Source organism: Mastigoproctus giganteus, chromosome 4 (genome assembly GCF_048544385.1).
Source record: "Mastigoproctus giganteus isolate SK-2022 chromosome 4, ASM4854438v1, whole genome shotgun sequence".
In the NCBI taxonomy this organism is placed as follows: Eukaryota; Metazoa; Arthropoda; class Arachnida; order Uropygi; family Thelyphonidae; genus Mastigoproctus; species Mastigoproctus giganteus.
Genome location: NC_143578.1, coordinates 171,804,441 through 171,828,560, shown reverse-complemented (window position 1 = coordinate 171,828,560; position 24,120 = coordinate 171,804,441). Strand labels below are relative to the sequence as shown.

Below are 24,120 nucleotides of genomic sequence, written 5' to 3'. Positions count from 1 at the left end.
TCTTCCAATGAATTTCGTAACCTTCTACAACTTTTAAACTATACAAAGTACTAACTATACTAACCTATACAATCATATATGGGGTAATTCCATTACTCTTCCTCTCTCATTCTATGCACATGAACATTTCATTAGGCATATCCTTCTGAGCCTTCAGTGGGCTATGCACAACCAGAGGATATTTCTCCAGAGAACAATCTATTTCGTTAACAACAGTAACACATTCTTTTATGTTTCACAGAACTTCTAACACAGATAAGTAACACTCACTCTTTCTATTGTTCCCCTTTTCTATCTTTTACAATATAGTATTCAGTTCATCATAAATCTCCCCTAACTGAACTGTTTATTTCTTTATAATACAGTTTTTCGTTAGCAAAATTTTCCAAAAACTTACTTGCACTTTCTACCTGGATGGGTTTTCCGGTTTCAGGTCCATTTCAGCGGTCGTCTCTCTGGGCTTGGCCTCTGCTGACCCACTAGGCGCACATCTTTATGCTGCTCTCTGACGGTTCTTTCCGCACACAAGGACTTTTCTCCATTATTATTATTATTTTTTTTTTTTTCATTTATTTGTACACACAATTATTTACAAATTATATACAAAACTTACAAAGAAGATATATATACAATTTTACATACATTTGCATTCTCATTATAGATATATAAAATACTATTATATATGAACACGTGTGTGTGTGTGTGTGTGTGTGTGTGTGTGTGTGTGTGTGTGTGTGTGTGTGTGTTTTACCAGTATCAAGGGTGGCTCCTAGGCCTTAGCCCACCTCCACCTTGCACGTCTGTGTTGGTGCAGAACTCTGCAGAGCTTTTTATCGCTTGTGTACGTCCACCTTGTTACCACGGAGCAGCCAACACCTACAGCCGCTGCCCGCCCCCAGGCACAAGCAGCCAAGCCTGGGTCTATTATCACCTTTAGTGCCTTGTGCACAAATCCCGCACCCACCGGAGATAGTGCAATACCGGTGGGTGCCAGCAAAAAAAAAAAAAAAAAAAACTAGTGGAAAAATATCCAAGTCTCAGCAGATACAAGCCAATTTGAAAAACTCCAATTAACTTAGCGAAGTAAATATTTACATTTGTACAAGATAATAGAATTTAACTCTAAATCCTAGCAATACAATTAAATTTACATATCTTACAAAAAGTCATTCTATTTATATTTAATGGGATACATATTAACTTCTCAGCTGTCAGATTTATATTCGATTTTGGATTTGAGTTCTTAGTTAAAAAGTCTTTTCTTAAAGACCGATTCTGCAAAGGTCTGGAAAGTCTCAAAGTTTGTTTTGTTCTCAATTAGTATTTTTACATTGTCCTCAGCTAGACCTGGAACCTGATTAAGCAGCAATACTCGATGGTCTGTATATTGCGGACAAAATAGTAAAACATGGATCCAGTCCTCCATTTGACCACAGGTGCAAAAAGGATCCGGCTCCAAGCCCCTGTCGAAAAGTTTGGCCCTCAAAGATCCATGGCCTGTCAATAAATACGTCGTAAACATGCTTGGTGCAAACCATGAAACAGAAGACTGAGTAGAAGCAAACTCAACATTTTCAATATACTTCTTTGTGACTTCACCATGCACAGACTCATTCCATCTACTTTGCCAAATACTAACCACTTCATTCCATAATCTTTTCCGTTCTGTCTTCAAGTTACTAACTGGGTCTGTTGTAATTCCCATAATAGATACCTGCAGTCCTTTCTTATGTTTATAAATCATGCCACGGTATAAGATAAATAAATCTAAAGGCAGTTCTCCAAGGATTTGGAGGGCATTATTTAGTGCCAGAAGCACTGTTCTTTGAATTGATAGTAGCTTATTTTTGATTTTACCTTAACGATGTTCTGATGCCAAATACCTGCTCCGTACGAAACTATATGCAAAAATATTGCTTTATAATATAGTTTCATGGTCTTTTTATTCAAACACCAGTCTCTTTTGGAGATTCTTATGACCGAAGCAGTAAAATTTCTAAATTTTTTCCTTAAGTTTGGTGACGTGAGGGAGAAAGGTTAATTTATCATCGAGGATTATGCCAAAATATTTGTTTTGAGGAACCATTCAGTTGAATTCTTGGTGGTCTTCCATAATTAAAGTGGTTTTTAAATGTCATGAAATTTGTTTTACTCGGAGATATCTTAACTTGTTGATTTCAGCCCATGCCACCAAATCATCTAAGATGGGTTGAATTTTGTCCTCTAATACCTTACGTGACCTTCCTCTATAGCAATCATGAGGTCATCGGCGTAGGCCACCTTTAGAGAATCCTCGTGTGTTCTCGTGAGCCACTGATTTAATACGGCATTCTAGAGGAGAGGCCCCAACACCGACCCCTGCGGGCATCCTCTCGAAACCTGGGCATTATAAGACAGATGCTTTGCCTTGACCATGATGTATCTCTCATTAAAGTATGACCTCAGTACCCTGTACACATAATTATCACATTTAGCCAACCTTAAAGACCTGAGCGCACTCTCCCACCAGAGAGAGTCGAAAGCGCCCTCAAAGTCCACAAAAATTGTCAAAACATATTTAGAAGATGAATTCTGGATAAAGTTAGTCAATGTAAGAATAGCATCGTCAGTGGATCTCCCTTTTTTGAAGCCAAACTGACAGCTTGAGCATAATTGGTTTTCCTCAAATTTCTTTAGTATTCTGGGGGCCAGAAGACGTTCGAATAACTTTCCCAGATTAGCAAGTAAGGAAATTGGCCTTTAAGCACGGGGATCGGATGTGTTTTTCCGTCTTGTGAAGAATCTTGAGCAATGCCAATTTCCACTGATTTGGAAAGTATCCTTCCAGGAGGCATTTGTTCAAGAGATTTAGCAGTACTTGTGGGTATAAGTTGAAAAACTTGATAACAAGATTCTCCACAGGGACAAGGTCAATTCGGGGGCATTTCTTGCTGTTTAGTCTAGCTATGGCAGAACCCAACTCCAACAGATTAAAACACTGAATATCAGTTGAACCCGTATACATACTATTTTCAAGACGTATCTGAACTTGCTCCAATGTATCCAACTCTGGAATATCTTTAGGGAACAGACTTGACACTATTGCATGTACCGTAGAGATCCAGTCCTCAGATTCTGCTCCGTTTATTCTTACTGTATTGTACACTTCTCCATAGATTAATTTGTTTCTGGAGATTTTGTAAACTAATCCCCACGGTTCTGAATTCCCAACCTGTTTGTCTGGGTTCCACCAGGGGACAGGAGTTGTCTTGTTGTGTTTTTTCTTCGCTGCATAATCCGTGGCCAGATACAACTGGGTTTGAACAAAATCAACAATCTCCTCAGCCATTAATATATTAAGGGATTCGATCATTTCTGTCGTAAAGACAGCAGAGAGAAAATCTTTAAATTTGTTACATTTAATACTGTTAATGGAAAATCTCCTAAGATCAGTAAGTTGAAAGTCATCAACTCGCTGCCCAGGAAGAAGACCATAAACTATGGCACGGTGGTCACTGTTGATTAACTCTGGGACAACATCCCAATGAGAGATACAACCAATTTTGACAGAGGTCAGAGTAATATCAATATTGCTTTCACCGTTGACGGTCGAAAAAGTGTAGGATTTATTATGCAAATTTTGAACAGTAAGTGAGCAAGAATAACATCTTTCAGGGCCGAACCACGAGGTCAGTAAACCCGCTGTGCCACATATTGGATTTTGCATTTACATCACCAGAAATTATAAATTTTTTCGAGGCAAACTTTGTACATAATCTATCTATATTGTGAAGAGCCAATTGGAAATCTTCTGACGGTGGGCAATAGAGAGAAACGATGTAGAAATTTATAAATTTCGAGGAGACAAGCACACAGACTGCGTTCTGAGAACACTCACCAGAAATAGAGGTGACCACCAAATCGTTATTCAAAATGACGATAACTGTCTTGGGCGAACTGTCAAGCGAATGCACAATTCTTGCAGAAGTTGGGAAGCCCATTACCTTAAATGCTCTACCACCAATTTGTGAAGAGCAATAAGGTTCCTGAATACAAATAATATCCATTTTATTCTCGAACGCCGCCACCCTTATCTCGTCCATAGCTGCTCTAGCTCTTTGGCCGTTAATTTGCAGGATTTTAATGCCCTGGTAAGAATAATTTACATCAAAAGAGGATTTAGATTAGCCGTATTACTCATATTGTGTTCTCTTTTATGTCAATTCCACCGCTCTTATGTATTCGGGACAGCAGCTATCACGAACAGAATGTTGAAAATCTCGATTTCTCCTCTTACAGTTGACACATTTTGGTGGCTCCTCTTTGTGCGTGCATTCCGAGAAAGCGTGGCCTCCATTGGCACAATGGCCACACAAGACTGTTTTGTGCAAACAGTTTTGCACTGAATGTCCATACTGCAGACACCGAAAACATTTAGAAACAACTGTAAAATGACGAAACCTGAGTGAGGAGAACGCCAGAAAAATACGGTCGTTTTGCATTATATACTTGTATATTTTTGGTGCTAATCTAATGACCCAGTTAGTAACATGATTTCCTGCACCAGAACTGAATCTGAACGTGATTCCTTGCCTCACCTCTTCAAAGTTAAAGCCAAAGTCTTTAATGTAGAGATCCTCTACAATGTCCTCTTTGGAATAATCCTTGGGGATATTGTGTATCATAACCGTGGGGCGTTGCAAAGGGGATTTATCCATAGCCAGACCAACAACAGTCAGCGTTGTGGAATCGCAAATGGTTTTTGCATCCGTAGAATTGGTCATTTTGACTAGAACACCATTGTTTCTTAACAATCTAATGTTTTTAATCTTGATATTTCTATGCTCTTTCCTTATTGTGTCAGTGACTTTGTTTTTGATGTCCTGACCACTAGTTATTGAACTGTCAGGCGAAGGCCTTATTATTATATTGTTAGGATCAAGTACTAACTACACTTTTGTTCCTGGGTTTAACATATTCTGCAGTTCTGGATTCAGATACACTTTTGTGTTCTTTAGTAATAACTCCTGAGGGGATAGTCCGATCAGCAGGACGTTGTGCCCAAATTCCAGTGTGTTCTCTAACAACGTCCGCAAAAGACGTAACTTTAGGATCTTCCTTAAAAAAGTTTTCAAAAAGGTTTGCTCTTACTTGCAATTCCTCTGCCTTGACTTTTAAACGATCGTTCTCAATTATTAGTGCAGTAGTTACAGCCTCAAAATCTGACCATAAACCCTGGATAAAATTAGAGGCAACCTTTTGTTACCTTACTCGATTCGGCTGCTAAGTATTTCCCTAGAGATCTTTTAATTTTTGTAATTGTATTATATACTCTTGTAGAGTCGAGAGGTTCAGAAAAATCAAATCCTTCCACAAAAGAAGTATTTTGTATCAAGTCAGACTTGGGTAAAGCTTGTTCCTTTTCAAGATTTTTATCTACATCAGAGTATTCATGTACAATTTCATGACTGCTCAGAGAACTTAAGTTTGAGGTATCCTGTACATCAAGGTTTTTATCTACGTTTACTTCACTGGTATCCGATGTAAACGAGTTTTTTCTTTTCATCAGTATTGGAGACCTGATCACATTTTTTGATCACGATCTTAGGGTACGCTTTGCCCACATTTTTATTAGTTCCCTCAAATTTAGAGTTTTCAATTTTGGCTAAGCTAGATTCTAACAATTCCTTTTTTCCCAACGTTTGCTGTCTTAGCAATCTGCTCCCCAGCATCTACGTCAGTCCGTTTTGGACCCTTTTTTCCAGCTTGCTTTAAAAAGCACTGAGAAGCTGATTTAACTGGGAATTCATTGTCTGAATCAGACATAACCATGGTACGTTTTTTCCTGGCTCTCTTAGACGGGAGTCTGGTGCAGATTTAGCACTCGCATCTGAGTCTATAGTCTCAGACTCAGAGTCCTGAGAACTAGGTATGTTTTCATCCATGGGGTTGAAAATAAAGAGAAAAAACAGTACACACAAGATATATTAATTAAAATACTCTTTCCTGAAAGCGAAATATGTTAATTTTGCTTGGCAGGTGACTTCAGTGGCAGATAACTTCTCCACAGCAGCTGGACGAAAAGCAAACTAGCAATACAGTACTTACCATCTTTAAAGAAAAACGTAACTCTGCATATACTTCCATGTCACAGCGGGATGAAAATCAGCATAGTTTTTGAATTTTCAAAGAGGGTACATTCGTACCTTCTAATCAGTCCGCTAGGGAGCGCTGAGAAACTTATAGAAATTAAGTAACATGACGATGTTCTCGTATACCAACTTTGAAGTGAATTGAACCAATAGCCACTGAGATAAAGCAGTTTAGATACTGGTCCAAAAATTCTTAAAAAGAGCCAACTTTTGTATTTCTTATATTAACTGTAAAATTGTAGTCCACACCTAAATCTTAACCCAATTGGGGTTTAAATGTTCGGCTTATATAACTAATGTTTATATATATTCGATTTTTATAGGTGGCACTGGTAACAATAATTGTGACTCCCACGGAAAGTATTTTTCCCTCCAAAAGTTGTTGTTATGCTGCCATCTTGTCTTGCACCATAGAAGGCAGTGGTGAAACCAGTAGCACTACCACTAAGCCTAAATCTCCATTATAAGTCCTGTGAGAGAAAACCTTGTAGCGTAAAATATTAACGCCGAAATCTTAAATCACTCATATCTTAGTAACCCCTTCACAAAACAACCCCAAACTTATCTCCTATCACTCACCAAGAATTTATGGAAGTTATGCAATAATTCATTCACGGGGGGTGGTCTAGATCTTGAATATAATCCAATTATTGAGGAGCTCACAAACATAAAGACATAGAAATAGCGACAATCAAGGACTTTTCTCCAGGGTTGCTGCCTTGTTAGAGGCTCGAGCCAATTTTCTTTCCTCAATCGCTCCCCCTTTTTCTGTTATCACTACCCACTAAACTGCGCCATTACCAAAACTCACCGTTAACAATTCCCACACACCTCCAACACCATTCTCACTCCCAAATGGTCTTGGCGCATTATAGCCTTAGTAGCTAATGCGCCAATAAAATCAAAACCAACCAACCAACCAATCACTCCCAAAAAAAATTCTCTCTCGCTCTCCAGCGATTTTCTCCGACTTCTCGCGCTTCTCTGCTCAGACTCTCTCCCGGACTCTGCCTTTTTTTTTCGGATTCTTTCTCTGCCCCATCACCTTTTTGTTCATCTCTCTCTCCCCCTTGGCACCTCCTTAGCCAGGTGGGAAGGAGCAGCAGTGCGTAGCACACGCTTCTTGATTAGACCGCGGTTCGAGCCAGTCACCAAATACGGAGGATGCGGAAAGGTCAAGGATTGACCACCGCATATCCAAGAGCAATATGGCCTTAGTTGCTAATGCTCCTAACAAACAAATAGAATAAATAAATAAATCTCTCCCCCTTTTCTCAACCAATCATCTTATATTTCTCTATCTTTATTCTTATTCGCTCATTACTCCTTCTGTTGTCTCGGCCCATGTTCTGGTAGGTCGCGCCCCCTTTTTTTTGTAGCAGGGACATCCGGAGGCTAAGAAATTTCCAGAACTTCCGTCTGACCATCCTCGTCCACTTACCCCTTTTCGTCACGCCCCTTTTTAAGTAACCGCCCTTGAAATTTTTAAGACCGCACTTCGGTGTCGGCCCGTTTATACAGCACTATGATACCCGATCTCGGCTTGCCTTCTGATCTCGGTTCTTTCCTCTTTGGAGTCCGAACCCTTTCTTGGGGGGGGGGGGGGCGTTCCTTTGTCCTTTTCTTCCGCAGTGCCGCTTGCGCTCTACTTACTGTCAACAAGAACTGCTCCAAACTGGCACTCCTATTGTATAGTTTCATTTCGAACCGGCCCCCCTGTAGCTACGCTAATCCGCTCTCTACTGAAACGAACTACAGTGAGAGCGCAAGCAAATTGCTTAATGCTGTCTGTTTAAAACTATAATAATTTTCCAAAAAGTATAAAATTATTAATAGTTGTAAGAATGGGTTCTTACAGCATATCTTCACAATCGTTTCATAAAGTTCTTTATTAGCAGACAATTAATCTACTTGATTGCCAAAACAAATATCCGAGTAATCTTACCTTAACCCCAGGGGCTCACATCTGATGAGTATGGGCTTGGCACACCTATGGTCCTGAGCTGGATATCATCATCATCCTTCTTCTTGATGATGATTTTCTCTCTCTCTCTCTCGGAAATTTTTTTTGGCTGGTGCAGCAAGGGTCTCAGACTTCCTTGTACCATATGGATAATGATAATAACAACATTACCCAAAATTAAAACAATATACTGACAAATAAGCGTATGTGGATAGCTCAGAGGACAAAATGCAGAGCCGCGATTTATCAATGAAACCGACTGAACAGCAATTGGCAACAAAATTTATACATACATATAAATAAAATTAACCCAAACTACTCGCCTTAGCAACACTAGATTTGGAAGTTTATTCCAGCAACTAATTACGCCGCTGAATGAAAATTTCCGCACATTCTTTTTTCTAATTTAAATCTGCACCCCCTCCTCGTGTGTTTCAGCTGAGAAAGACGTCATCAACCCGATTAAAGCCTTATACACTTCGCTTCGGTCACCACCCAAATGCCTGATTTTTTAGAGAACCCAATCCTTCTTGGTCCTAATCTTGTTCGCTCTTCTCTTCATCCTTTCCAACAAATCTACGTCGTTCTTAAAATGAAGTTTCCACATCCGCGCTGTATTCCACATGTGTTACTTACCCTTGCTTACACAATGAGATAATCGCCTCTTTGTTCCTGTACATCACTGACAGAACTCCAACAGCTGTTCTAGAAGCTTATTTGCTCTGCTCAAAGAAATTAATGTCCGACTGTACAAATTACTCCTATATGTTTTCCCTTATTGACTACCTCCATTTTGGTGCTACTCAAATGGTACGCTATTGTGGAATTACTTTGCATTTTGCATCTACTTCCTTTGTAAAGACTTCTTTGTAGCCAATCGGATGGATTGGTAAGCCATGATCTGCCTTTAACAAACTCCCTGTGATTACTTTATAGCTCCAGATTCCTATCTCGTTACTTCTTTGACTACTGATTTTCCCGGGCACAGGGGTTAAAATTATAGGTCTGTAGTTAGCCACTGCACCCGTTGAAGCACTCCTATGAACAGGAGATAACTTTGCGCATCTGCCATGTCTTCTCCTGAATATAAGATGCTCACATTATGATGACTAAAGGTGTAGTTCCTCCTTTCCAGATCCTTTTACTGTAAGTGGATAAATGCCATCAGCCCCAAGTTATTTTGTTCTCTACATTTCTTCTCAATCTTCCAGCTTGCAAAATTTGGAGTATGCTGTATGATTTCCATCTCGTTATTGCTGATTGGCATTGTTTAATTATGCTCTGTGGATTTATATCTTGGGAAAACTGGTACTTCACCTTTTGGGAGCGACCGTATTCTTGGCATTTATAGCATCTTAGTGGGTTAGCAATATAAGGACGTATTCGGCAATTTCAATCGTTCTCTACTTCAAAGGTAAGCATAATGATGTGGGTACTAAATGCCATTTTTTTCTTTTTTATCAGAATGCGTTTAGCTTGCGTTTATCAGAGTTACAGATCGAGTGTTTCCACCAAGAGATCTCCGGATCTTAGTCTTCTTACCATTTTCGTCAGAATTCTCCACATATCGTAACGACAATAAATGGGGAGATTTCATTTAGTGGCTCGTTGGAAAAGGAGTGAAATATCAGTACGGTAGCTGCTCTACTTTATCTCTTTGAAGGTCATTATCATCATGTGGATACATTTCTTTGAATGATGGACTTGGCTTTTTACCAGGAAGATGTACTTATCTGTGGATGGACGTTTGAACCACACCACGGGTTCAAGCGTACTGTGGGTTGGGTAATTACGCTTAATAATAGAGCGCTTCCGAAGCGCTCTGCTCGACAAAATGTGTAAATAGAGTCACTCAGCGTTTGCTTCTGTAATAAGGCAAACTAGAGTGACTAGTTAAGCCATTTCGTCTTATCGATATGATAGTCCAAATCACATATGCTCTACGACCACACAATAGTTCCTGATTGAAAAACGAAACAGAGGGCATCTTGTATCCTTATGGTACAGAAGTGAGGTTTTATTTACGTATTTATATTTTTGTGACGCTACGACAACCTTGGTCATACTGCTGTGTTTGGATTGGCAGGCCTATTTACATGTTGTGCGCAAGAAAAACCGGGAATACCTAGTTCCCATGCTGTAGGTTTTTAAATGGTAACTTAAATAGGATTTTAGCCAATTGCAAAGTTTGTTTACTAACAAAAATTGAAACCGCAATAAGCCCGGTAACGGCCAAGAAGATCAATATCAGGTGAACAGTTATGAATTTCATTCTAGATATAATTTTCATCGAACTCCCTTGAAAATTATTAAAGCATTCATTAACCGGACACTATATCAGCATGCGATACTTACCATATTAGGTGTATTTATAAAGTTATTCAAGTAAAGAAGGTTTATCCACCAGTTTTTCCTACAGTTAGTGTCATACATGAGGATGGCGTTTTTCCATCTGGGACCTGATCCGACATGACGAAGAATGCCTGCACAGAACCCTATGATTGCCATCATAACGGGAGTCATTCTGGAAAAAAAAAAAAAAAAGTAACACTTTGTATAAATTACGCAAACTGTGGTGATGAGAAATACAAACACTTTGTGCACATAAATTACAAGCGCAATTTTCAGGTGAATTAATGGCCGCAGATAGATACCTATAATGCATAAGTGCGTGTGTATATATACAGGGTGTTTAAAAAATGATGATCAATAGTTTAAGGGTGAAAAGTACAAACTAAAATAAGCAAAAAAGTCCCAGTGAACATCGGGCCGCAAATGAACCGTTTTGGAGATAACGCACATTTTCTGTTAAGATCCGCCACTGACTACGGGAACACTAGTTTAGCAAAAAAGCTGTGAATCCTTTGCTAAGGGTGGTTTTATTAAACATAAGATAATACATTTTTAATTTTTGGTTTCAACACCACAGGATGTAACATGTAACAAAAGTGTTCAAAATGCTGTCCTTGCATCCTACGCAGCTTTGTAGTCTTCTCTGCATTCAGTTGCGAATCCTCTCAGGCATTCCTTAGGTCATTTCTCATTTGCTGAAAGGCTCCTTCAACCCAACACTGCAATTTCTCAACTGTGTTAATGTCAGAAGTGTACACCAAGCTTTTTAACATCACCCCAGATAAAAAATCCATAGGATTTAAATCTGGTGATCTGGGAGGCCACATTACAGGCCCACCTCTACTACCTATCCACCGTTGACCATACCTTCTAATTAGATACCGAGTCACAACTCGAGCAAAATGTGCCGGTGCACCATCATGCATAAACCACATGTTCTGGAGTTACTGAAGTGGAACATCATCATCATCATCATCAAGGAGGTCTGTAAGAACATTTTGCAGGAAGAGAGAGAGAGAGAGAAAATCTTTATTGTACAGTAAAGATACAGATACAATAAAGTGCCCGCCACAGCCAGGAGGCCAGGGGCTTGACAATGATATAGGGTAATATAAAAATATGTACAGTATAAAAATTTGTGCAGTATAAAAGATTACATAACAATTAAAAACGTAGCATTAGCCATTCAATAGATATGAGTATGTACATAGTTGTGAGGCAGACAGTACACTAAGGTATGTGCACGTTCATATGTACAAAGCACATATTTAAGCATATTCACACAAGTCAGAATATTTCACAGTGCCAAATTGATGTTCGGTATTGCATTTTCTTGTGAGACAGTTCGTCGATTTGCCTGCGACGTGCCGTTATGCGCCTCATAGGAGATAGCAGATGGAGATATCAGTATGAGTCGACATCAGGGGCCAAACAAAAGGGGAACAAGTTCGGCCAACGAGCGCCTGTAATTGCGATCAGAAGCGAATTTCTGCAGGTCAACTCCGATCATTAGCAGGGCTTGTACTGTAGGAAGTACTTGTCCAGGTAGGAATCTGTCACTGATCTTCAGCCTGTTCCGTTGTAGCTGAAGAAGAGGGGTGGCTCGTAAGGAAGGAAGTGGAACATGCCACTGGCATATATCCCAGAAGTCAGGGGAGTTGATTTTGCCAACCAGCATTTTGACTGTGGTCACAGTTCTCCTCATGCTGATTATTTGAGGCAGCCGCGGGATTTGGAGTTGGTCGGCCATGCTGGTGGTCCTCTGCTGAGGGGGGAGTCGATGTTTGTGGGTTGCCCACTTCAATATCCAGTATTCACTGGCGAAGATGGGCTTCATGAGAGAAGGTACTGCGGATGCCCATATTTCAGAGGCATACAGAAAGGTAGGATACACAATGGTTTCCAGATATCTGATTGTGGTTCTTGCGTCTGTGTTATGAAGAAGATGTTGACGGGCAATCCAGCGCATTCGGTTGATCTTGCGTAGAACACATTCGATGTGACAGTTGAACCTAAGGTTTGGGTCGAAGGTTACACCGAGATCTTTGTGTTTAGTAACACTTGGAATAACTGCACCCTGCAGTGAGGGTTGTATGGATGTGGGACACTTCTTCAGAGAAAAAACCATAATAACGGATTTTTGGGGGTTCAGTTTGAGACCGAAATGTTGAGATGGCTAGAGAAAGCTGTGATCTTATTACAGATTTCCGATGTGATCACTCCCCTGTCGGCTGATGGTGGTATTTCCGTTAGGAACTTTATATCGTCGGCGTAGGTAATGACATCATCTCTGTTACACACAAACGGAATAAGGAGGGCGGTAAAAAGTAACCCCGATAAAACGCCACCTTGCGGCACACCAGCATTGATGGATCGGGTGTAGCAGAGGTTACGATGAGTGAGGTACACTGTTCTATTCCGGAGGAGCGAGTGCAGAAAAGCGAAAACGTCACCTTTGATCCGAAAGAAATTGGTTAGGAGATTCAGAAGGGCTGAGATGTTGAGGCTATCAAAAGCAGCTTCAATATCGACATAAACAACCGCCATTTCTGATTTGGCCTCAAATGCATTTAAAATTTCCGCTTGGACTGCCAGAAGGTTGGAGACAGTTGATCTATTAGGGAGAACATAATGGAGTTGTTTTGATGATTGTGGAAGAAGATGGCGTGTTATATGCGGAAGAAGGACTTTTTCCAGTAGCTTTAGGAGCGTGGATGCAGTGGAAATCGGTCTATAGTGCTTCGGCTGGCTTGGTAGTTGAACTTTAGGTAGTGGGGCAAGACTGTATTTGCTCCAGGATGCAGGAAACACTCTATGAGAGAGGATGGAGTTGAACAAGTAGAGCAGAGGATCAAGGATATATGGACTGAGGCACTTTACGATGAAATGCGGGACTTTATCGATGCCAGCGGTGCATGACGGACGCAGCGAGTTGATTGCTTGACGAAGCTGCTGTCGATCGATTTGAATGGAAAACAGCTCATCATCTGGACTAGAAATGGGGTCTGGTTGGTAATCATATGGTTGTGTGATGTTGTCTTGGAATCTGGCTATATAGTTGATCCATTCAACTGGATTGAAATTGGAATCTGGTTCAGAGTTACGGGTATATGGCACTTTGCCTTTGGATAAGGTCTTGTCAGTATATTCTTTAATGGCTTGCGATTTCAGTCTGTTAAACAGTGCTCTAGCTTTGGAGTACTGAGTTCGGTCATATGCTGTACCAGACTGTTTCCATTGTTTATGGAGGGACTGTTTGCACTTGAAACTGTAATTTAGCTCCGAAGACCACCAAGCATTAGTTCTAGCGGAGATACTGACCTGTTTAGCTGCTGAGAACATAGTAACAGTGAGCAACCATCTAGTTAATATGTCTAGAGCCAGTTCCGGATCTCCTGATTCGAGAACTTCCCAGGGAATTAATCTTGTTGCATAAAGGCATCTGTTCGGTTGTAGGAAGGTGGGAGAGATGATGATCTTCCTTTTGACGTAGTGGGAGACATTAAAGTTGGGCGTTGGGAGCTGCAATAGGACTACGATGGGTTCATGATCGGATTCAAAGTGAGTTTCGGGTTTAATGTCGACGCTACAGGAACCAGACGATAATATGAGATCCAGGCGATGAAGACCTCTAGTTGGGCCTTCATTTATGATCCTGAGGCCACTAGGTGCAATCTTAGCCATAAGTGACTCATGAAGATGTTGGAGATTTGGTGGTAAGTTAAAATCTCCACAGATGAGGTGGATAGCAGATGTGTGAAGCGTATTTATTAGCCAGGATGCAATATCATTGATTGTCTGAGCATCGGGGGTTGGGGGTGTATATATTGCACCGAGATCTAATAAGCAAGAGTTGATCTTGACTGTTACTATCAATGCTTCGAATAGATTGGATTTGCTGGAGACTACATGTACGAACTCAAGTCTACTGGCATTTATGATAACAGCAACGCCCCCACCACAGCTATGAGAGCGGGAGGTGAAGAAAGATTTGTAACCAGCAGCTTGGGCGGAGGCAATTGATTCTTGTTGTGGTTCCAGCCAGGTTTCAGACATGCAGATGACATCAGCCATTTGGGACAGAAGCATCTGCTCAAGTGTCTCGAGCTTATTCCGAATACTACGAACATTTTGATAAAAAATCTTGAGTGTAAGGTGACACGAGACCCTCACGAGTGCTGATTCGAGGACATTATTTATTTTCTTTGTTGGCTTTTTAGCACGGTTGGTTACAATAGTTGGTATAAGCTGAGGGTGGATTTCATTGTAGCTGTGGTATTGCAGAGATTGATCAGAGGTTTTGTCATCGGGGTATGTATAGGGCTCATCATCGTGTGACCCTGATTCCTGGTTTTGGGGCTTCTGAGAATAGGAATGTCTATGAAACCGTCACGCTTGGGAGCAGTCTTGGTGGGATAGCGCATTAGCCATGGCTAGGCGTGGGGTGATATTGGATTTAGGTTCATAGTATGGCCTGAGTAGTGATCCAGACGGCCAGAGAGCAGTCGCTGATATGGAGCTGAAATTCTGTGCATCGCACTCAACTTTGAACGATGTATGCAGGGGTGTTTTCTTAAGAAGTGTGACGGACACAGTAAAGTGCAGCTCATGCATTATGTATGACTCGATATCATCTGGAGTTGTATTTGGGGCCAGTCGGGAAACGAATAGACTTCGTCGAAGACGGACAGTTGGTGGATTCATCGCCTGCAGCCTGGAGGTGGCCGAGGTGCCCATTTTAAATGATCGCCTTCTCTTTAGTACATTTGGGGTTCCCATTTTACCCTCTTCAGGGTGGCGAGGCTTACTGCAGTAACTCTGGGCCACAAGTGTAGGAGGAGGTGCAGCTACAGCTTCCGCCCAGGATGGTTGTAATGTTAGCAGTGGGGGGCCGTAATTGTGGATTTCAGGTTTCTTCGGCATTGTAGGTTGATACACTCGGCTTGAGTACGAGTAAGGCTCGACGATAGTTTCAGGATTGGGTTCCCATTGCAATGTAGTAGATGGCTTCTGTGATTTGTGGAGTGGGACACTAAGTGGTTTATCTGGATTAGCTGATTCTTCCGTAGGATTGGCAGGGTTTCTGGTCTGATTTTCCTGGCAAGGAAGTTTTTTGGCTATCTGGATCTTGGGGTAATTTAGTGTTTGGCCTGAATTCAGTGCATTAGTGCTGTAGGATAAGTTATTGTGATCCTGATTAGTAGCGCAGGTCTGAGTCGTAGCGCATTTAATAGCTGGACCACCATCATTACATGTACACAAACATGGATCTTGAGAAAAGTTATCAGCTATGGTGGATACGTAGTTATTAGTAGTGCAGAGCACACGATGTTTGATATCTTCAAGTATTGATGTTATAATAATTTCAAGTGATTTACGGAACTGAAGATACAGCTCTCCTGTTAGCCTGTTTGGCAGAAAGTGTGGTCCAATTAGACGGTCTTCTAGTAGTCCTGCCTAGACATTCAACGAGAAATGTTGCTGATGTCGTGACTCGTGAATTGCATTAGGATTTTCGTCGGACCAAACGTGACAGTTATGAAAATTAAAAATACCATCACGAGTAAACCCAGCTTCGTCAGTGAACAAAACGTTGTTTAAAAATTAGGGGTTCAAGACACACTGTTGCATCCACTGGCAGAAGTCCACTTTGGAAGAGTAGTCTGTATTGCTGGGACCTTGTACGCTCTGTATATGGTAGGAGTACAGTAATTAGTGATGTAAATTCGCCATCTTTGCTACGACTCAGTACACGCTCTTGCAGAGCAACCCTTCTTGTCGAAATTCCTGGTTTTTGTTCTATTCTTTTTAACACCCTTTCCTCAATATCAGGTGTTATGCTTCTGGGCCTACCTGCTCGTACTCCATGTGCAAGGCGCCCATGTTCTCTAAGGCGTTGATGTACCCTGATGAATGTGGGCCTCTTGGGCTGCCTTCGGCGGGGAAATGCTTCTTCGTACAAACGTGCAGCCTCGAGTGCACTGCCGTTGGCTTTACCATAAATGAGTTGCATGTCCGCATATTCTTCGTTGCTGTAACCTCTTTCTATGTTGACTATCCTTTGACGAGTACTAGTATGCTTGCTACGTCTCAGAGCATTGAGAGAGGGGGAAAGGGAGAGAATGAGCATAACCTAACTAAACAAACAAGTCAGTGGCGGATCCCAACTAGAAATGTGCGATAACTCGAAAACGATTCACTTAAGGACCCATGTTTACTAGGCTTTTTTTTTTTTTTTGCATATTTTGTAGTCTGTTTAGTTCACCTTTAAATTATTGACCAACACCGTGTACACGCGCACACACACACACACACACATTTATTTACCAGTTCGCATTTAGTAATCGTATTTACGAATTCTCCTCCATTAACTGAGTTGTTGTTTGTTGGATTTATTGGTGCAAGGGCTACAAGGCCATAATGCACCTATTACAATCTTATTCGGTACATGATTGTTCCATTAACTGAGTGAAGTACTGCATATTATAATATAGCAAATATGTTACCCGAAGAATCTTGCAGTGATAGGAAACATAAATCCCATGTTTAAGATTCTAAAAAATTATAACCATAAAACTGTTCGATTTTTAAACAAGAGAATAAATGTCTTATCCCTGCAAGGTTGTTTGTGTAACATCTATATTCGGAGCGCCTAATATACTTCATTCAGATAATAGAAGAACTCAGCCAATTCGAAAATGAGCGTGGCGCCTCCGTAGCCAGGTGGGTAGGCGCAGCAGTGCGTAGCACACGCTTCTTGATTAGACCGGGGTTCGAGCCCGTGACCACCAAATACGGAGGATGCGGAAAGGTCAGGGAATGACCACCGCATATCCCCGGAACAATATGGCCTTAGTTGCTAATGCTCCAAATAACAAACAACAACAAACTTTCCTTCAAGGGCTTGCAACGAAAATGAGCTTTCACCAATGAGAACTAAAGTATTCTACTTTACCTATCAGGGCGGTAAAAGTCCGAAATAAATAAAAATTTCAACTTAATAGGCAACTAAGTACACCTTGGACTGAGAGATAGAGGGAGATGCTTAAAGGTAAAAAAAAAAAAAAAAAACGATGCTAAAAAATGTCTCATTGAAATTTTATAACATTCGGGCGCTTTCACTATAAAAATTTCGGGAACAGCATCCCTCCCAGCAAAGAAAGTGGCTTCTAACAACTAATCAACGTTTATTCTTGTCAAGTTTCTTTTACACACAGAACAGACTCGCCTGAGTGTTCTGTCGTTCAACAGCGTATGAAACGTGTTCCTTACATCTCCCACTCTTTTCAACTAAGAGCTTTGTAAATCTACCAATTAGTTCGTTTCCTGCAAATGCAATCGACCTCTGTTGTACCTCAACTTTAAAAAATCCCGAAAGGATAACTGCTACAACAAAACTCAATTGCCAATTTGTATAAGCATCTTATCTCCTAACACAAATTTCAAACTTTCTTGTGGTTTGACTCTTCTATCCTTTGCTTCCTATCTATCATGCATTTATTTAATAATTGTTTTACACGTTCCTTAAGTACATAAATTAAAATCATTTTTATTCTTCAATATCAAAAATTCTAATCACCCAGAATAAATTTTCATAGTCGCATCTTTTATAACTCTTTGGATATATTGCTACAAGAACTGAAATTGCACTGTCAATCTGTGTCCATATTCCTTGTGGACACTGTGCCAACCATGGCCGTTTGCGAGGGGGGGGGATGTCAGTAATTTCGATTTAAATTGATTTTAATAATACGTAATAATATCCAATTTCATTTACAATACACGAGTTTATCTCGCTTTCTCTTGAAAATTAAGTATACTCTAAGTTTTATTCAGTCACTGTAAAAAAAGCTCATCCTGGTATTTAGATTCGTTGTGTATGAAACTACTGTTAAATGCTCCCAACTTATATGGTACAAATTTCGCCCAAGAGAAACAGAATATTAAATATATTTCATATACATTGAAGATGTATTAAAACTTACGCCACTTTCTTACCTGTTAAACCGGTGAAAGCAAAAAAGCAATATATTCATTTTGCCTTCTGTCTTCTGCAGAGCTTTCATAGTAACGAAGGTAACCAGAAGACCACTGAAACAGAAAAGCTCCAGTCAATAAATATGTTAACTCAATACACACTTAAGTATATTGTTCCAACGGGTTGAAGGTTGGGAAGACAACAGAAACTTAAATACATCGACATCAGAATTCAAATTCTATAGGTTGTAATTTTTAAGAAATATTCGTGTGTACACACACGAGTGTATATGGGGTAAAATGTTTTGTCCTTTGGGAATTTTGGCCGCATTGGTTACTCAAGTTAGACTGCCACTAGTTTTCTATCTCGTTCAAATAGTTTTGTTGTGTGGGTTTAAAAGTAACCCTCCCTCCGCCTGTACAATAACAAAATCATTACATGCGGGGCTCAACACATACAGTGATAACTAAGAAATCAGGCTGCGCGAATAACAATTTATAGTTTAGGGTAGAGACTGCCTGGAATTTCTTTACAGGATCTCTGTGATCAGTATTTTACAAGTATTTTCTCAATAGCTACAAATGTATCAATTAAACTGTTTTTTAAAGTTTTTTTTTATAATATATTTTTTTTAATTTAAGATATATTAAAGCAGTACAGTAGATGCAATCAACCACCCGCTGATTGAAGGCAAATTTTCGCACATCTATCATGCACCCATCTTTCCTTAATTTAAATTTATGCCCCGTATGTGTATTGTCTAAGACGAGGAAGGATGCCATCAGCATTTAGTTTACTTAATCCATTCAAATTCTTAAACAGCAGCTCAATCAGATCTTCTCTGGTACTTGGTACGTTGAAATCTTCAGAAATAAACTTTCCTGGTGAGAGTACTTTTTTTCCCTCACTAATCTCGTTGCTGTTCACTGCACCTGCTCCAAAAGACTCGCATTTTTCCTGAAATGAGGCTTCCAGACCTGTATGCAGTACTGAAAATGTGGCCTAACCACTGTCTTATATAACAATAAGATAATCACCTCCTTCTCTCTGCTGACAAGAGTCCTGTACATTGACAGAACCACATGAGCTGTCTTAGCAGCCTGTCTGCACTGCTCAAAGATTTTTATGCCTGGCTGCACAATTTCTCCCAAGGTTTTGTCATTCTCCAGTATCCTGATTGTCGTTACTAGGAGCTCCCCTCTGTGATCAAAATAATGTCGATTTACTACTCCATGATACTCCGAACACCGTTTTAGCCTCCCCACCCTTTAGAAAATCCTGAAGTACATTGCATTCATCAATGTTAAACTTTAATTTCCATTTCACAGCCCATGTGCTTAAATTTTCAAGATCTTGTTATACACGCTATTTCTAAAGGTTACAACCATAAAATCTTTACTTAAGGTACTCTTTACTGATGAGAGTAGATTCAGTCTCAGCAACGATTCTGGACGTCAGCTAATCTGGCGAGAGGTTGGCACACGGTATCACCCCCGCAAACGTCACTGAAAAGGATCGATATGGCGGTCGAGGTGTTCTCATCTGGGGAGGCGTTATCTTGGATGGACGTACACAACTTCAGATATTGGAAGGCGGTACTGTAACCGGTGCACGCTACTGTACTGAGGTAATCCTTCCCAATGTGCGTCCGTTCCGCGGTGCCATTGGCCCCGAGTTCGTGTTTATGGATGATAACGCCACACCCCATCGCACTGCAGCTGTTGTATGCTTTTGGAAAGTGAGGATATTGTTCGTATAGATTGGCCTGCCCATTTCCATCGATCTAAATCCCATCGAACACATATGGGACGCTCTGGGGAGACGCCTAGCGGCACGTCCACACCCACCAGAAAACGTTCACCAGCTGAAGATGGCGTTGACAGAGGAATAATAAATAAATAAATAAATTTTCTGTTTATACTCCGGGACGACCAAACAGTCAGAGGAGTTAACAAGATAGACAGAATACAAGAAACAGCACCGTATTCAGCAGTCACGGGCTTGAACCCCGGTCACTCAAGGCACGTGTACTTATGCACCCGCGCGCCTAACCACTAGGCTACGGCGGCCTTTAGACGATGTTACCGTAAGGACTTATCAACAACATTGTTCTAAGTATGGACAGGCGGTGCAAAGCCGGCATCGACATTACGGGTGACCATATCTCCTACTGAGGACCACCTCTTCCCTTTGTTCCATCTTTGGCAGTGATGCATCTGTATTATGGCAGCCAGTGCTATGTTGCCATTTTTCAATAAAGTCCCTCTGTACCGGTGTTGTTTCCTTCATAATTTCTGTACTCACGAGGTGAAAACCTGACTGGTCCTTAAATTTTGCACACCAGTGTAGTAGCATACCCTGATTACTGTGAGTGATTAACCACTCTGCCAACCTTCGTATCATATGAAAACTTAGACAGTAAAAGCATGGTATACATTCATCAATATCATTAATAAATATAGGAAACAACACTAGGCCCAGCACTGAATCCTGGGGAAGGGGGTCCTCCGCTAAAAACATTAGTCCAAGAAAAGCAGTGTCCATTGATAACTTCTCTCTCAATGATCCCTTTATCTCGAGCAATAACTTTCTCTTAATGCCACCACTACTCCAATTTGTACAGCAGTGTTATGTGCAACTGTATCAAGAAGTTTTCTTGAAATCTAAGTACCTGATGTCAAAATTATTTCAGCATCCAATTGCTTTGTTTCTGTGTCATTGCTTCCAATCAGATTAGTCAGAAAAGATCCCCCTTAACAAATCCATGCTCATACTGCAGTATATTTCCATTCCTGCCTAGATGGTTCTGCATTACTTCTGTAACCACTGACTCCATTATATTATTTTCCCTGGAACAAAAGTCAAGCTAATAGTTCTTCAGTCACTCATTTCACCCTTTGATTCCTCACTTCTGAATAGCAGAGATATTTACACATCTCCAGTCCACAGAAACCTCCCCCTGAAAACAAGGATGCTCTCATAATTATGGCTGAAAGTTTGCGTACCTCTTTTGCTACCTTCCTGAATATAATTGGATACATCCCATCAATTCCAGGTGCCTCCTTTACTTCCCACTTTCTTCTCAGTTATCACAAAATCAGTGTGCTGATGTGGAATTTACTTAAAGATGTAACTACCATCAGGAGTAAAAGGAAGGGTTTTTGCTTTCGTAGAGGTGGCTACAGTGGTCTCAGACAGTTTTTAAATTCTGTACAGTAGGATCAACTGATGATATTACCAACAGCAAATTCAAAATGGGAAGCATTCAAGGAAGTAATCTTGGACGCTACTAGGCTTTTCATACCAGCTAAGAAATACTGTTCAAGATTTAGGCCTAAATGGATGTCAGATGAATTAAATAAATAAATTTTCTGTTTATACTCCGGGACGACCAAATCAGAGGAGTTCACAAGATAGAGAGAATACAAGAAACAGCACCGTATTCAGCAGTCACGGGCTTGAACCCCGGTCAGTCAAGGCACGTGTACTTTTACCATCCCGCCTGACCACTAGGCTACGGCGGCACATTAATGAGACTCGTGGCAGAGAAGAGAAATGCATGGGATGCATATAAATTATCAGACCACAAAGAAGCCTATGATAGTTATAAGCCACTCTGTAATCAAGTCACAAAGGAAGTTAGGCAAGCGAAGGCAGATTACGAGAAATCTTTGGCAAGGGATGCAAAGAAAAACAGCAAAGAGTTCTTTACTTATGTAAACTCTAGAAGGAAGGGGATGAATCAGATTGGTCCACCTGCTGTTGGTTCGACTGTTGATGATCCTACTCAGATAGCTGACAGACTGAATGAGTATTTTGCATCTACATTCATACATGAGGAATTCTGTAAGGAAGGGGAGGACAGAAGCTTACTAAACTAACAGTGAGCTGAATGATTTTGTAATAATGGAGAGCAGAGTGGAGGACAAATTGTTGAAGAAGTTAAACATAAAAAGGCATCTGGGACAGATGGAATCTATCCAGTTATATTGAAGGAGGCAGCAATGGAAGTAAGCAAACCCTTAGCCATAATTATCATTAGCCATATGGTGCAAGGAAGCCTGAAGCGTATGCTGCACCAGCCAAAAAAAAAAAAAAAAAAAAAAAATTCTGAATTACCCAGAGAGAGAGAGAGAGAGAGAGAGAGAGAGAGAGAGAGAGAGAGAGAGAGAGAGAGAGAGAGAGAGAGAGAGAGAGAGAGAGAGAGAGAGAAAATCACCAAGAAAAAGAAGAATGATGATATCCAACTCAGGACCCTCGGTGTACCAAGTCCATACTCACCAGATGTACATCCTTCGATTCAGGGGTCGTCCCCATTGACTGGAGATGTGCAAATGTATCACCAATTCACAAAGCTGGATCAAAGGGTGACACGAGTAATTACAGACCAGTTAGTTTAAAGGTTTGTCAAGACTTTATCTACTGATAAAGTCTTGTCTGACAATTTGATTGGTTATTATGATGTGGTTACAAAGGAACTGGATGCAAAAAATAATTTTGATATCATATACTTGGATTTCAGGAAAGCTTTTGACACTGTTGCGCATGGAAGACTATTGTACAAATTTGAGAGGTATGGCATTAAGGGTAAGTTGCTACAATGGATAAAAGGGTGGTTGAGTGGGAGAAGACAGAGGGTGGTAATCAATGGGTGCTGCTCTTCGTGGACTAATGTTATTAGTGGAGTTCCACAGGGTTCGGTGTTGGGTCAATTGTTGTTTTCTGTATTTATTAATCACACTGATGAAGGTATAGGGTTAATGTCTAAATTTGCAGATGATACAAAGGTTGGCAGTGTTGTTAATGACAGTGTGCTACTGCAACAGTATCTAGAAAAGTTAAGCGGATGGGTTGAGAGGTGGCAACTGAAGTTGAACATTGACAAATGCAAAGTACTGCATATGGGTAGAAGTAACCCTAGTGTAATGTACCAAATGTGTGGTACTGCACTTAGGGTGGTAGAAAATAAAAGACCTGGGAATAATTGTGCAGTCAGATATGAAGTTTTCTGAGCAATGCAGACAGGCTGCAAGAGCAGGTCATGGGGTTATTATACATACAGGAATTTTGCAAGCAGGAAAAAGGAGGTGATTATCCCTTTGTATAAGGCAATGGTCGGGTCACGCCTTGAGTACTGTGTACAGGTCTGGAGTCCTCATTTTAGGAAGGATGTAGATTTGCTTGAGCGTGTACAGAAAAGGGCAACAAGATTGGTGAGGAGAACGAAAGGATCCTCTTACCAAGACAGGCTTAAATTCTGAAAATTGCAGCGGCTGGAGACTAGGCACGTGCAAAGTGATCTAATTGAGGTGTTTAAGGCCTTGAATGGTTTTAAGAAGCTCGATGCAGATGAGATTGTGCCTCTTGCTTAAATTACTCACCCCTCAGGTGAGTAATCTTGCCCATAAATTGAAATTGAGGAAAGACAGTTGTAGAATAGATATTCGGAAATTTACCTTTAGCCACCGCGTGGTTGATAGTTGGTAGAAACTTCCATCTGTCGTATAGGCTGGTGATATATAACCTTGCGTTCTTGCATAATATGCCACTACTAATGCTAAAATTTGATAAAATTTGATTTAGGTGTTAGAATTTGATACACTTCTGGTAACCCCAAAAAAAAAAACTCCCCATATGGAAAAGTACATGCAAAATATCTGTTCAGTTTGTCAGCAACTTGATTTCATCATCAATTA

General features: G+C 40.6%; 1 protein-coding gene across 13 annotated transcripts in view; it reads right to left on the bottom strand.

Annotated features, from left to right (window-relative positions):
- LOC150087201 (bromodomain-containing protein 2-like) overlaps positions 1–24,120 on the bottom strand; it is a 736,023-nt gene that overhangs the window by 59,961 nt on the left and 651,942 nt on the right. For all 13 annotated transcript variants that reach the window (XM_090373020.1, XM_090373014.1, XM_090373018.1 and 10 more), the window contains 2 exons: positions 18,445–18,537; positions 10,450–10,618 (listed from right to left, as the gene is read on the bottom strand). In XM_090373020.1, coding sequence (XP_090229146.1) covers positions 10,450–10,618; positions 18,445–18,537 — 262 coding nt within the window. The remainder of the gene's footprint in view (positions 1–10,449; positions 10,619–18,444; positions 18,538–24,120) is intronic.